The 15,676-nt window shown below is 42.1% G+C and overlaps 1 protein-coding gene across 1 annotated transcript in view; it reads left to right on the plus strand.

The window, feature by feature from the left end:
* Window positions 1–15,319, plus strand: part of GALNT12 (polypeptide N-acetylgalactosaminyltransferase 12) — a 101,362-nt gene extending 86,043 nt beyond the window's left edge. Inside the window, exons 9-10 of the mRNA XM_045008033.1 lie at window positions 7,976–8,131; window positions 14,006–15,319. Of these exons, the coding sequence (XP_044863968.1) occupies window positions 7,976–8,131; window positions 14,006–14,143 (294 nt within the window). The 3' untranslated portion in view covers window positions 14,144–15,319. The remainder of the gene's footprint in view (window positions 1–7,975; window positions 8,132–14,005) is intronic.
* Window positions 15,320–15,676: the final 357 nt, after the last annotated feature.

The following is a 15,676-nucleotide window of genomic DNA, read 5'->3' on the forward strand; positions in this document are numbered from 1 at the left end:
CCATGAGATTCTGTTAACTTTCTTGTGCCCAATAGAAAACCGAAGTCAGGTTTTCACAGTTCTAAGTTGCATTTGGAAGGTAACTGGCCATGTTGACCCATCTAAGTCTCCCCACATCTGTCAAGCAATTGTACCTTTTAAAATGTGTTCTCATCTGAATACGTGTCTAACTTTTTTAGATATATACATATTAATTGCCCTCCTGGGTAAAGGTGTTTCTTCTAAACTCCCTTAGAACCTGATCCTTTCTCAGCTTTGGTTTTTGCGTTCTTGGTTTGAAGCCTGTTAGCCTATCAGCCCATCTGGGTAACCTCTGTTTGTGTTTTTTTCTGGGGAGCTTTGGAATATCAAGGGTCTTGGGTTGCTCCTTCCCCAAACCCTGTTGGTGTTTCCCTGAAACTTCCTAATGGTTTGCTGCAATCTCTGAGATACCCTTGCATGATCTGTCTTGTTTTGGCAGTTCAAGGCATAGTGACCATCTCTTCCACAGTTATAACAGAAACCTTCTCGCCGGCTGTCACTCTTCCTGCTACTCTCCCCTCTTGAGGATGGCACAGTATGTCCCTGAGCCTTCATCATGGCCACTTCTCAGGTCAAATCTCTCAGTGCTGCTGCCACTGACAGGGCGTCTTCCATCTCTCCAAGCACTGTGGTGGTGTGACTCGCTGCCATCTTCGGCTGCACCACTGCATCCACTTGCAACAATCGCTCCTCCTCTTCACGTATCTCTCGAATGAGCTTGTGGAATGGGGGTGGGTTTTGGGCCTGCTCCCTCAGCTGCAGTCGCCACAACATCAACCCATCTTGTCGGGTGCCCCAAAGGATTTGGTCCAACCTAGCAGAATCAATGCGCTTAATGGGGATGCCCTCCTTCTGCACTACCTGCTGTAGCAAATCCTCTAGTCTCCTGATGAAATCTGACAATCGTTCGTGGGGCTCTTGATAGGTATGGTGGAAACGATAATACAGGTCTTCACTGCTATCAGGAGCACTGTAGACACTCTCAAGAGCGGTTAAATAGTCTTGCACTGTGGCAGCTGGTTGGGAGTCTTTCAGGGCTCGGATAAGTCGCATGGCAGGTCCCTTCAGACTCTCAAGCACATGCTTCCACTTCTTAGCATCAGAGCATTCCCACTCTTGGACAAGTGGCACTGTAAAATCCCTCTAGGTCTCATAATCATCCTCCCCTGAGGGTACAGGTGACACCCCTGAGAAAGAACGTAACCGCTTGTATGGAGCACTGTCATATACCGGCTTCAATGCATCTTTGAGAGCGTTTCCCAGCTCTTTGGCCCATCCCACCAGGCTGGGTGCTGTAGGTGTTGGAGCCTCTCCTAATGCCAAAATTAATTCTTCTCTTGTCCGCTTCTCATCCACCATCAGAGCTTGCAATTTCTGCGCTAAAGAATCTGCCTCAAGTGACATGGGCACACTAGGAGGAGACTGCTCTGCCCCCAAAATTGTCCAGGGAATACCTTCTACTTGGACCTCTTTGGGCACTTTATTAAGATCTGCCTCCTTGGAGTGAGTACATAGTGCTACTATGCCCTGCACTTTGCGGTTGTAAATATGGGTATTTACCCTCCCCAGTATTTCAGCTGCATCTAGGCTCTCCTCAATCTCATTTGGTTCCATCTCTTCTGGGAACCCCGCCACCAGCACAGCTTTGGTTACTGGGATTCGTGCTCCTCGGCACAGGTCTTCTAATAATCTTCTCTCCATGTTTTTTTTTTTAAAACTGAGATAAAAGTCACTCAGGAGTTTCTTTGCTCTGTGAAGGAGAGTCCAGGATGCGCAACGCAGGGGTGTGTGTGTGTATGTGTACTGCAAAATTCCCCGTATGGGCCACCAAGTGTAACTTTAGCGCCCTGGTAGCCAAGATGGAGTCTGCTCTGCAGGCAGCTCTGGCCAAGAGACAGCGCGCGCAGGAACGCAGCAGGAGAAATCCCTTCCACCCCAGGGGCACCTGTTCCAACCCCCCCAGAGTGAACACACACACCCACAGGAAAAGTACAATGGATATAACAAAGGGAGATATTTATGAACAGAGGGATTAGAGGAGAAATACAACAAGGGGAAATATAGGGGGAGCAGTAAAACAGGGCTGCATTCAAACCAAGGCCCCATAGACCCAGTGGTAGCACAGTCTGACAGGACAGACACTGAGCAGTGTGTCTGCACACAGAGTTCAGGAGGCCTGAGCAAAGTTCCAGTCCAGTGGTGAGTCTTGGGTGCTCCTGGTCGTCTTCGGCGCCAGTGAACTTTCCCCAGCAAACCCCTCCGGTGCCCTCTTCTGCCACTCTCTGCAAAGCCACACAGAGCGACCCCCTCCCCACTTAACTAGCTACAACCTCCCTCCTTGTTCCCAATGCAGAGTTATAAGCCCCAGTACTCACAGCCCCATGCAGCGCTGGGCAGCCGTGATACTGGATCCAGCTCCGGCCTGTCCTTCTCGGGCGATTACCCCCTGGCACCGTGCTCCTCCTGGCTCCTGTCCTGGGCTGTCCCCGATCAGCCGCTCTGGCCTTCCCAGGCTTCAGGCAGGTTCTCCCTGCTTCACTTTTCCAGGGCCTGCCGGCTGCCTCTCTCCCTCCCTGGAGCTCCAGACCCGCCCCCTGGAGTTTCCCTCCTTTTTTCTTACTCTCTCCCTCCCCCCGGGAAAAAGATTTAAAGGGGCCATGCTCTCTAAACCCCAAAGGGGTTGCAATTTCTATACTTCTCATGGTTTGAAATACCAAGTACAAAAATGGCTTTAGTTTTGTGTACAGTTTTGGTCTATCTACATACAGTCATGAGACCTTAACCCTCTGAAAGGGTTGCAGGGCTCCAGGACTGTAATAACTTAAGATATTTGAGTAAGTAGCCTTTTAATGCTGGGGTTTCACATAACTCTACTGAGGACTGATTGGTGCCTCCAAATGCCAGCAATCTTTCTGATGTATTGGTGTATTAGCCATCCTGGTATGTTTTCTGGTTCCTTCCAGGATGAGGAGGTACGGCGTGCCCATAGTGGAAGGGATGGTGCAATATCTAGGTGTGTGGTTGAGAGGCAGAGGAGTGTAAGTGTATGGCAAGAGGGACTAGAAAACTTGGGCATGTGGCTGGGTTTGGGGAGGTGAACAGGGACAAGATATTCCGGGAAGGATAAATAGTTTCAGAGGAGCACCAGAGTTGAGGAGGGTCATGCAGTTTACCAGTCATCTTTGTAAACTTCTTGAAACTGTCAGACTATGAAGAAATTTAAAATATAAAGGGGTGTGAGCAAAGCTATCTTCAAAGGGCAACTTTCAGTACAGAATTAATTTTACCTTCTTTTTTGGGGGAAAAAGGCATTGCAAGCTTCCATTGAATTTAATTGAGAACAGAGTTGTTCCTGCCATGATTTATCATGTGGCAGTAAGATTTATTACTAGCAGCTGTATTATCAGTGTTAGTATTTAATAGTATTTGTTGTTTAGATTGCAGAAGAGGCCAAAATGTGTGGGTACTTTCTAAACACAGGAAACAGTCCCTGCCCTGAAGACAAAGACAGATGAAGGGTGGGGGTGTAGTTATACATCATAAAGCCAAGGGATTTGGGTGAGGTTAGGCACATCTTAGATTTTAAGCACACTAAATGTCATCTCTTTCCTTGTTCCACAATTCAGTCCTCCTCCCCCAACACACTGTTTCAAATGAGTAGTTCAGTGAGATGATTAATGAAATAGATAAACAGATAATTTAGTCAGCTAGCTTCTTGTTAGAAAGAAGTGACTACTTCCATGGATTGACATCGGAGCTAATCACATCCAAAGGAATGGATGAACTCCAAAAGGCACTCATCCAGTAATTTTATACTCAGGGGTTTCTGTTCCTTTTTAGGATATTTTCATATTCTAATGCAAGTTTTTCAACAAAAACATATTAATTTCAGCTTTGTTCCAACAGGAAAAAAAAAAGTGTAAAAGGGCAAAACCAATAGAGAGAACTATTATATTCCTGCTTTTAAAAAGTTATTGTGACAGGATGACAATTTGCAATTATTCTTTTTCTTGATTAGAAATAAAAGAAAATTAACTCTCATTCTGTTGTGAAGAAGTCTTCCTGTGCAGTCAAGGGGAACAGTAAAAGGCACATCCCTGACAGACAGGCCACCTCCTGCCAAATTTCAGTGCCCTGCTCCAGAACATGGGGGCACTCACAAAAGAGGTCACCAGAATTTGTTAATGTTGCACAAAGATGTGGGACTCCCAAGTTCAAGTCCTTGCTCCAATGATTACTTAATTATTTATAAAAATGGAACAGCATTAACAGAGGAGGTTAGGAGTCCCCTCCAGAATATCCCATAGACCCGTGGCTAGGACACTCTTCTGCAACATGGGAGTTCCAAATTCAACTCTCTTTTCCAAGCAGGCAGAGGGGGAAATTGAACCCAGATCTCCCACATTCCAGGTAATTACCCTAACCACTGGTTTAAAAGTTATAAGGATGGTGGCATCAGTCTGAGTGGGGTATAGAAGGAAGATATTTGGACTCACTGGGGAAAGGAGGTGAGGCCAGTGTTGGCTGCAGTAGTTGATCCATTACTGTTTGGAGTGGTAGGAGCCAAATCTGCGTGGATGCAAGTCTGAAAGCAGGCTGAACACCACTTCCAGTCTGGGAAGTTTTGTCACAGTGACAGGTTGTAGCCGGCCTTCGGGTTCAAATCCTCAAAAGTCCAGTGACTTTTTAAGTATGATTAAGAATCAGTGTTGAGAGATCGTGCTGATTAGGCTCAGCTGGAGTATTCTGTCCAGTTCTGGACACAAGATTTCAGGAAAGATGTGGCTGAACTGGAGAAAGTCCAGAGAAGAGCAACAAAAATTATTAAAGATCTAGAAAACATGACCTATGAGGGAAGATTGAAAAAATTGGGTTTGTTTAGTCTGGAGAAAAGAAGACTGAGGTTGTTACAAGGAAGAGGGATAAAAATTGTTCTCTTTAACCTCTGAGATTAGGACAAGAAGCAATGGGCTTAAATTGCAGCAAGAGAGGTTTAGACTTGAACATTAGGGAAAACTTCCTAACTTTCAGGGTAGTTAAGCACTGGAATAAATTGCCTAGGGAGGTTGGAGATTTTTAAGAACAGGTTAGAGAAACACCTGTCAAGGATGGTCTAGATAATATTTAGTCCTGCCATGAGTGCAGGGGATTGGACTAGGAGATCTCTTGAGGTCCCTTCCAGAATTCTAAGATTATGGGTCCCCCATGATAGAATAATATTTCTAGGGATCACCATTGGAGCTAAGATGACCTTGTGGCCATGGGGGAGGCTGGTTCACAGAGCACTCATCACAGGGATGTTACTGTTTCACAGCTGACCATTTTTAGACAAATGGGGAGTAGAGGGGTGGAATGTAAAAGCCTTCTGATTTTGTGAGCTGGTCCCTGAGAAGGGAACATAAGGCAGCTAATGATGTCAGTGTACACACGACCGCCTTGTCCCACCAGTGTAAGTGCCCTACTACACTGACATCATAACTCCACCTCCACGAGAGGCATAGTGCTTATGTTGGTGTAGTTAGGGTGATGCAGTGTCTGTGTAGACACTGTGTTACTTACATCGGCTGTTGGCTATCTTGTCAATTTCATGTCTCCAGAAGCCGTGAAATTGACAAAAAAGCCAGGTAGCTAGAACCCCGCCACCCCCGGCTCTCCACGCCCAGTTGGGCTGCTCCCTGGAGTCTTCCCGCTCAGAGAGCTGAGAAGCCCAGGTGGCCGGCCCCCACTCCCAACTAGGAGCTGACAGCCAGGGGGCACTGCAGGGCTCCTGGCAGGGAGCTGAGAGCCCTGGCTCTCAGCCCTCCACACTGCCACTCTTCAGTCAGTGGAAGTGCCCCTGGTGAGGGTGCACACCACCGAGAGAAGGAGGGTAGTGTGGACATCAGCCACCACAATAATTACTGTAAGTCGACCTAACGTAGGTCAACTTATGGCTGTAGTGCAGACATACCCTCAGTTCCACACTGATAGGGAGAGTTTGCTGAATGTTTCCGTATTGGCTCTATAGAATGTATTAAACTCATCTCCTTATGCTGCTACAAAGGCTAGTTTGGACTGTGATGTAGTCCCTCCCCAGCAAGGTGTGCTCAACATGAGGAATAAGAAATCAAATCCAGAAATATAACCTGACTCTCCTGCATGGGAATGTGTGATGTGCTAATTATGACTATTGATAGTTCCATTATTCATAGAATTGAGATGGTTGGTACTTTCTTTAAAAAGTGGTGTAAACCATGTTGCAAGTAGAGCTGGTTGAAAATTTTTCAGTGGAACAGTTTAGCATCAGAAAATGCAGTTCTGTCAAAATTTAGACATTTCATTGGAACGTGTCAATTTCAACAAAATGTTATGGGAGGATGAGTCATTTCAATAATGTCAAAATGTTTTGTTTCAGTAGTATTGTTTCAGTTCATTTCGTTTACCTTAAGTTTAAAATTATATATTTAATATTTTATTTTATAATGTTTCAGTATTAGCAAAATGAAATGTTTCTGTGGTTTCAAAATAAAAGTTTTTATTCCATAAGAAAATTCGACATTTCGTTCCGATTCTTTTTTTTAGTCAGCATTTCCCACAAAACAGAAATTTCATTTTCAGGCAAGTTCTAGTTGTCAGTTACAAAGCCTTAGGCACTTACAATGTGGCTTCTGGAAGCTTATGTGATCTATAAAATGTGGTCCTCCAGCAGTTCTCTACAGTGGCTTTTTTAAAGTATTTTTAAATTACTTACCTTGGCCTTTCTACACTAGAATATTTTGTACATATTAACATGAGTGCTGTTTTCAATTGTTTCAGGTATATTTTGTTCCATAAAGCCTCAGTCATACTTCCTAAAACTGTTTTGTAAATGGTTTTCTCTTCTATGCTGTCAGTTAAACTGTTTTTAACACTGGGGCAGCTGCACTGATAACAATGAGTATGATATTTTCTGGGGTGGATAAGTCTCTTGTCTTACCATAGTAAGTATAACTTAGTCCCCCTAAAACAATGTAAACATCCCTCACATCCTTGCATAATAGTGCTCAAGATGATTTACAAGCATGCTAAATACAAATAACTATTTAAACTTTCCCCATTCCCTTTGATGAAGTCTAAATTTTGGCAAAAATCCATGATAAATATCACTGTAGCTCCAGGAAAAGCAGGAAAAAAGTCTGGTTTTGCTAGAATTCCTAGCAAATTTCTGTTACCCCAATTATTACAATTACAGCATTTTCAGCCTTAATGGCACAAGATGTGAGATGCCCAGGAATGCAACCAAAACTGGATTGTAGAGTATTATACAATAACCAACGCCACACAACTTCCTTAAAATCCTATTTATGTTTAAAAGAAGCTGTACCTAATTTTGCTGAGAATATCATCCTGAAAATTGACGTCGTGAAATGCACTTCATCTTGCATACTGTAAACTGTAATTGGAAACAAGTTTTTGATCAAACTGAACATTTTAATGTTTCAATGAACAACCAACTCCTTAAATAAAAATGACATTATTTGTGACACTAAAATTATGGAGGCCTAGTGTCAATCTATAAACTAGTCTTCATCCCACTGTAGTGATGATATAGATTAAAAACTATTGCATTACAATCAAACTTTTAAATCAATCTGTAAGATTAGTAACTTTGTCAGTATAGGGAACTCTGCTTTCCTTCATGTTTGTACAGCATTTAGCATGTTGTGGGTGCTACCAGAAACAATATGTGGTGATAATGCTGCTGCAGGATTGCTTTCCTGTAGAAAGTAAAGTAAATACTAGTACTAGTACTAGTCAAGACTCCTGGAACGTAAACTCTCAACAGAATTTCTCTCCAACTCTAAGTGACCTTATTAGCACATTGATAGATGGAATTTTTTATCTTTACTGCATCCTTTTTTCTAATAAAATGCTTTTTGTTTGCATACTGCACGTGTAACATTAATGTCCTTTGTTTCCTGTCTGGGACTGGCAGTTTTTCGAATATACATCTCATAATGAAATACGTTACAACACCCGGCAGCCTGAAGCCTGTGCAGCCGTTGATTCCGGGACTGACTATTTGACAATGTACTTGTGTCAAGACAATGTTCAAAATATTCCTGAAAATCAGAAATTTGTTTTCAGAGAGGTAAGCATGTCAGTTTTTTAACTTTATTGTTTCTGGTCATCATGCAAGCAACACAAACTCAGTATATGGATTGGGGTGTTACATCCAGAGCTCTTAGATAGAAACCATTCTGATGAATTGTCTTATCAATCCAAAATTATGACATTAATTGTTTGTAAAAGTAGCCTACTCTTATGTGGTGCTAGCATCTGGAAGCGAGTCCATTTTCAAATCACAAAAATTCATAATTTTCTTACTATGTGAGTACAAAACAGGTGAAACTCTGAAAAAAAATCTTAAATGGCCCATTTTTGGCTGAAGAGTCATGGTATGGCCATGAGGGAGGGAGCAGGGTGAGTGGTGATATGTGTGGGGGAAAGAGTCTTGGGAAAACGGGCTGTGGAGTGAGCCCGGTCCCTCTGTGCTGATGGTGCCTGATTGCAGGGTCACTCAGCACCTCTGGCATTCCTGTTTTGGTACCTCCAACTGTATTATATTGTCATCCTGAGGCACCAGTGCTGGGAGAGTATTTCAGGCACTTGTGCCACCTGACCCTCACTCATCTATTCCACCCACAGTCTCTTTGCTCCTATTTTCACACACACACAGCAGCTTGTCTCCTCACATCCCTTGTCTCCCCGTCTTCCTTTCACCATACCACTGTCTCCCAACCCCATCGCCCACCACAGCAATGCCTCCGCCTTCACCCACACCACTGCCTGTTGCTGTTCCTGCCTATCTTTCTGTGTCCCAAGACTTCCTTGCCAATTCCATGCTCCCTGCTGCCTCCATAGACCTTATGCCTTACTCATTGAAGTCCCCACTATCCCTGCCCACTCACTTACCTACCATTCTTCTCTGCCCTTCCTTGTATCAAATCCCATTCCCCTTACATTCAAACACATACTCACATCCCCCTGTACATCACTCGTATTATCCTCTCCTTGCCCATAGCCACAGCATCTCCTGCTTCCATATCTACTTCCTCCAACCTCTGCATATCCCAAGGCTGCCCTGCCACCCCATGGTCCCCGTTACCCCTGCAGTCCTTTTATCCACCAATATATACCTCACACACCCTGCTGTCCAGGAACTATAACTGCTACCCCAGCTGTCACACATACCCCATAGCTCACAGCCCCTTAATATCCCCCCCATCTGATCTACCCCATAACCTCCTCCTTCCCCCAAGCCCTCAGCCCCCTTCCCATACAGTTCCTGCTGCCTTCCCCATCACATCACATCAAAATGTGCCCTGCATCAAAATGTGCCTGTTATCCATACATTACACTGGCAGAGGTTAAGATGGTGGTTTTGACAAATATTGAGAGTCAATCAAAATGGTGCCACCATCCCACTTTTCACTTTTAGGCCAAAGGAGGGCACATTTTGATGTGCTGCTATCCCCACTGCCAGAGCCTTTCCCAGCATACCACTGTCTCCCAACCCCATCGCCCACCACAGCAATGCCTCCGCCTTCACCCACACCACTGCCTGTTGCTGTTCCTGCCTATCTTTCTGTGTCCCAAGACTTCCTTGCCAATTCCATGCTCCCTGCTGCCTCCATAGACCTTATGCCTTACTCATTGAAGTCCCCACTATCCCTGCCCACTCACTTACCTACCATTCTTCTCTGCCCTTCCTTGTATCAAATCCCATTCCCCTTACATTCAAACACATACTCACATCCCCCTGTACATCACTCGTATTATCCTCTCCTTGCCCATAGCCACAGCATCTCCTGCTTCCATATCTACTTCCTCCAACCTCTGCATATCCCAAGGCTGCCCTGCCACCCCATGGTCCCCGTTACCCCTGCAGTCCTTTTATCCACCAATATATACCTCACACACCCTGCTGTCCAGGAACTATAACTGCTACCCCAGCTGTCACACATACCCCATAGCTCACAGCCCCTTAATATCCCCCCCATCTGATCTACCCCATAACCTCCTCCTTCCCCCAAGCCCTCAGCCCCCTTCCCATACAGTTCCTGCTGCCTTCCCCATCACATCACATCAAAATGTGCCCTGCATCAAAATGTGCCTGTTATCCATACATTACACTGGCAGAGGTTAAGATGGTGGTTTTGACAAATATTGAGAGTCAATCAAAATGGTGCCACCATCCCACTTTTCACTTTTAGGCCAAAGGAGGGCACATTTTGATGTGCTGCTATCCCCACTGCCAGAGCCTTTCCCAGCAGTGGGAAAAGGCTCCCACTGGGACACTACATTGCTAAAAATTGCAAAGTAGACAGGGAAGGGACTGTTTGGCCATATAGAGAGCTGTGTAGGGTACATACCCACAGGGTTCAGGTGTGTTTTTACTTACCTAAGCAGTGCCTTTCTGTCTACACTGCTATTTATACCCATGCTAGAGGTGTGTATAGTGTATGTACTCTGTGTGCTGCCATAAGGAGTATGCAGTGTAGACGTATCCTAAGATGACACATATTGAATGGATACCAGACACTTCAGAAAAAGCAAGATTTGAAAAAATGTGATTTGAAATACTTCCGAGTTCAGTGCATTCAGAAGCATTAATTTTTAAGAGTAATGTATTGATTTTGAGCCACTAGAATCCTCTCCCATGGCTGTTGACTTGATCACATAACTCCCTTTTAATCCCTACACTAGCTCCCCATCTTCTGTTGGATTAGATTTAAGATACCAGTCACCACCTTCAAGGCTTTCTATAAATCTGTCCCTTCCTACCTAACTTCCCTTTTTGAGCTTCAGAAGACCTCCTACCACAAATACTGATAAAAATACATTTGTATTGGGAATTGTTACTGAAAAAATTACCCAACTGAATAATGTAGTGTGACAGGGCAGCAATGATGCTATAATTAAGGCTGGGTTCTATTTTGCGTTTAGACTCTTTTGTGGGGTCTGCAGTTAGCTGATGGAAATTATGGTTTACATTGTTCCTTCCATACTCCAGTGAAGCATGCACAAGCCTTTTTGAACAGGTTAGGAGAGGAATTAGAACACTGCCATTTGTCATATGTTCCCATGTGATGTTTTGTGCATCCGAAACTGAGAATCTCCAGCTGCAGTATGGAAAGTTCTTACGCTCTTTTAGGGAAAAAGGTAGGACAGAGGTAAAATTGGAGGATAGAATTGATATGAAACTGTAAAATTGCACTAATTTATCAGAGATTGATGACAGAGGTCATAGTCTGTCATTAAAAAAACATTTAGGAAAAACCTATATAGAGAGGGGAAAATGCATTTTGCCATGTAGAGGCATAATTATGGGAATCCTTAATGTTGTGAATCAGAGTTTGAAAAATCATTCTCTAAGAAAATGAAAGGAACAGAATGAAGAAGAGATGAGGCTGCAGTCACTACAGGAGCAGAATTAAGTTGTTTGTTGCATTTTAGTTTATGATGTTTGTTACATGTGTTGGCTAAAGATGATGCATTTTATAAGCGGCTGTGAAGTAGCTGTATTGATTTTCAACAGAACTTAAATGTTGTTTCCCTAGATATTTATGTTTGTGATGTTGGTTATTTATCATGAGAAACTTTAGTCATTAGACAACATAATGGTCTTGTGTGTGGATGTTATTAGGTTCAGTATTATGTACTGACATGTATACTCTAGATGTTGGTAATAATGTACAATCATACCATTAATAGTGTGACATGTATTGAAACCGATGATAATTGCCTGATTTAAAGACATGAGGCCTGATCCAAAACTCATTGAAGTCAGTGGGAAGATTGACTCCCAGTACAAAATAACCATACATTACACTGCCAGAGGTTAAGATGGTGAACAGGCACATTTTGATGCAGGGCACATCCAATGGATTTTAAATCAGGCCCTAAGTAAATAATGAGTAAAACCTAAAAAAAAAAGGACCTCTGGATTTGGCCCACAAATTTTATGCTGTCAATGATAATTACATTTTTCTTGTAATGTTTTACGAGAGTTATTTCCAATTCAGAAAATTTTTGCATTTTGCAATAGACAACTATTAATAGTTCATCCCTGGGCTTGTCTACATGATGGGGTAACACTCATTTACATGGCTGTGATTTCTAAAGTGCACTAGCATGTTGTGCATTAACTGCTCTGTGTAGACGCTGTTGGTGCATGCCAAAGTAATTTACTTCCATTGAAACAGTACTATGTTAAAGTGCAGTAGAGAGGTTGTGGCATAACCTCGAAACAGCTGGGTCCTGGAATCTCCTCCTGGACTGGGAAAGGGGACTTTGATTTCTCCACAGTTAGATATGTAGCTTCCTAGGAACCTAATTTCTTGGCAGGCATTGCTGATGGAGTTTAGGTTCGCTTGGATGAACTCGAGACTCCTGTAATCAGAAGGCCTTAAACGTCAGCTTGATGTTCCTTGGGGACTCTGTGTATGAAGAGCTGGCAGACCTTGCATCCATCCAAGGCTTGCACTACCCAGAAGCAAAATAGGCATCTAACGTCACAAAGATTCTGGGCAAGAGACACACCTGGAATAGAGGCACTAGAATTATGGCCACCTAAACAAGATGAGTAAATTACCCTAAAAATTATACAAAATTCCTAAAACTACCAACAGAAATAAAAACTATTTACAAAATAAGCAAAAAGCTAAGGATTTTTGTCAGACAAAGTCATATGAGGGGAACATAAGAATGGCCATACTGGGTCAGACCCAAGGTCCATCCAACCCAGCATCCTGTCTACTGACAGTGACCAATGCCAGGTACCCCAGAGGGAGTGAACCTAACAGGTAACGATCAAGTGATCTCTCTCCTGCCATCCATCTCCACCTTCTGACAAACAGAGGCTAGGGACGCCATTCCTTATCCATCCTGGCCAATAGCCATTAATTGACTTAACCTCCATGAATTTATCTAGGTCTTTTTTAAACCCTGTGATAGTCCTAGCCTTCACAGCCTCCTCAGGCAAGGAGTTCCACAGGTTGACAGTGCCCTGTATGAAGAACAATTTCCTTTTATTTGTTTTAAACCTGCTGCCCATTAGTTTCATTTGGTGGCCCCTAGTTCTTGTATTATGGGAACAAGTAAATAACTGTTCCTTATTCATTTTCTCCACACCACTCATGATTTTATATACCTCTATAATATCCCTCTTTAATCTCCTCTTTTCCAAGATGAAAAGCCCTAGCCTCTTTAATCTCTCCTCATATGGGACCCCTTCCAAACTCCTAATCATCTTAGTTGCCCTTCTCTGAATCTTTTCTAATGCCAGTATATCTTTTTTGAGATGAGACCACATCTGTACGCAGTATTCAGGATGTGGGCGTACCATGGATTTATATAAGGGCAATAAGATATTCTCCGTCTTATTCTCTATCCCTTTTTGAATGATTCCTAACATTCTGTTTGCTTTTTTGACTGCCGCTGCACACTGCGTGGTTGTCTTCAGAGAACTATCCACAATGACTCCAAGATTTCTTTCCTGATTAGTTGTAGCTAAATTAGCCCCCATCATATTGTATGTATAGTTGGGGTTACTTTTTCCAGTGTGCATTACTTTATATTTATCCACATTAAATTTCATTTGCCATTTTGTTGCCCAATCACTTAGTTTTGTGAGGTCTTTTTGAAGTTCTTCACAGTCTGCTGTGGTCTTAACTATCTTGAGCAATTTAACCCTTAGGTTCCTCTAGCCACAGCTTGTGCCAGTAAGAAAGAAATTGAGGTTTTGGGGCCCTATTGCTGCAAAGCAACATTCATGTAAAGTCAAAAGACACAGTTTTTGACCTTGGCATCAGGCTCCTTAGATTCAGTGCAGTACTTTTAAGGAAAAGTATAAGTTTAGATATAGATGTTTCCTGTTACATTTCAAATATGGTAACATTTAATGAATAACTCTAATTTTAAGACTGTGCTGTAAATAATAATTTTCCATCATCTTTTGCAGGATGGTACTTTGTTCCATGTACAAACCCAGAAGTGCCTACAAGCCGAGTCTAACTCTTATAATGGCAATTCAGCACCGTTATTGCGACCATGTAGCAATTCAGAATTCCAAAAATGGTTCTTCAAAGAAAAAAGTTGATCCAGATGTCATCAACTGTATGGCTGAATATGAAAATATTAACTTTCTAGTCAGCAGCTAGGAAATCCGTGGAAGAATTACATAGCTGATCTATTTTTGTATGAAAAGAGTTGTAACTTGTTTACAAGTTGTAAACCTTGTTTTCTGGAGCACTAAAAGGCATTAAGTGTTGAACTCTATTGAACGGGCACTGTGAATATACTGTACTGCAGAAATCTCCTCTTCCACTGTTCTCTTTACTTGGCAGCTATACTGTTTTTAAAATGTTTTATGCTTTTTCACACATGATTATATTTTTTTAACCTACTGTGTGCAAGTAAGGAAGTGAAAGTAATTGCACTAAAGCTATCTACCAGTAACTTTAAAATGTTTATTTTTCTAAAACATTCTACAGTGGTGGCTTTTTAACAGATATTAGCTAAGGATTCTTCTTTTAAATTCCAAAAATGTAAATTTAGGTCAAATTCTGCCCTGAGATGTGAAAGTCAAGCAGAGCTCTCATTGAAATCAATGTGGAGTGGCATGTCTACATCTCAAGCCAGACTAAGTCCTAATAATCTTGCACAAATAACACTCCAGATTGCACATATTTTACTGAATGTTATAACATTTTAAATGTTCATGGTACTTGACAGATTCCTAATAAAGCTGCTTAAGGTTATCTTTGGAGTAAAATTAGTGATTATTTACTGATCTTTTGTTAGTGTAAGAAATAAAGCACCAATATTAAAAATGACTTTGTGGGAAGAATTAAATTCATATCGGGCCCAACCTTAGAAGTGTGTAGTATGTACTTCAAATGGAAGTTCTGCATGAATAAATCGTTCAAAATCTGATTCATAGACACTAAAGCTTTAATTCAAAGTTCAGTTTTTAAGCAAATACATTTAAAAATGGATAACTTCAGTTTCATTGCTACTGTTAATGCACTCCTTTTTTACAAAAATCATTGTAACAAAAATTGTTTTGTAATAAATTTAAGTGATAAGTTTTGTAATTGATGCTAATCTAAACATTTGTCTTCATGATTGTAATTGTTTTCTAAGAATTTTGATTATGAATAACAAGCTGTTCAGTTCATCATATACATTCCTGCTGAAGTCTGGATATTTAATTAGCATCTATACAAGAAGTTGTTTGCTTAGAGCATAGGAATTGCCATACTAAATCAGACAAGTTATCATCGTCCAGTCGTTTGTCTTTGACAGTGGTCAGCAACAGATGCCTCAGCCCATAGAGCAAGTTTCCTCCTTATCGCTGTCAGAGGTCCACTTATGTGCTAAAACATGAGTGTTTATATCTCTTCCAAAATACTTAAATTTATTCTTTTATCCTTACTTTTGTAATTATGGATGTTCTTGTTATCCATATAAACATCCATACCTTTTCTGAATCCTGGTGAACTCATGTCATACTTGCATACTTATTTCATGATTGTTGGGGACTCGGTGCCTTTAGAGAATATGTATGTAGGTTCTTCCAAGATTGTTGCAAAACTAATGTTTTTATAAACACCTTTACCATTCTGTCTCT

The sequence above is a fragment of the Mauremys mutica genome, chromosome 2, assembly GCF_020497125.1.
Source record: "Mauremys mutica isolate MM-2020 ecotype Southern chromosome 2, ASM2049712v1, whole genome shotgun sequence".
Classification (NCBI taxonomy): domain Eukaryota; kingdom Metazoa; phylum Chordata; order Testudines; family Geoemydidae; genus Mauremys; species Mauremys mutica.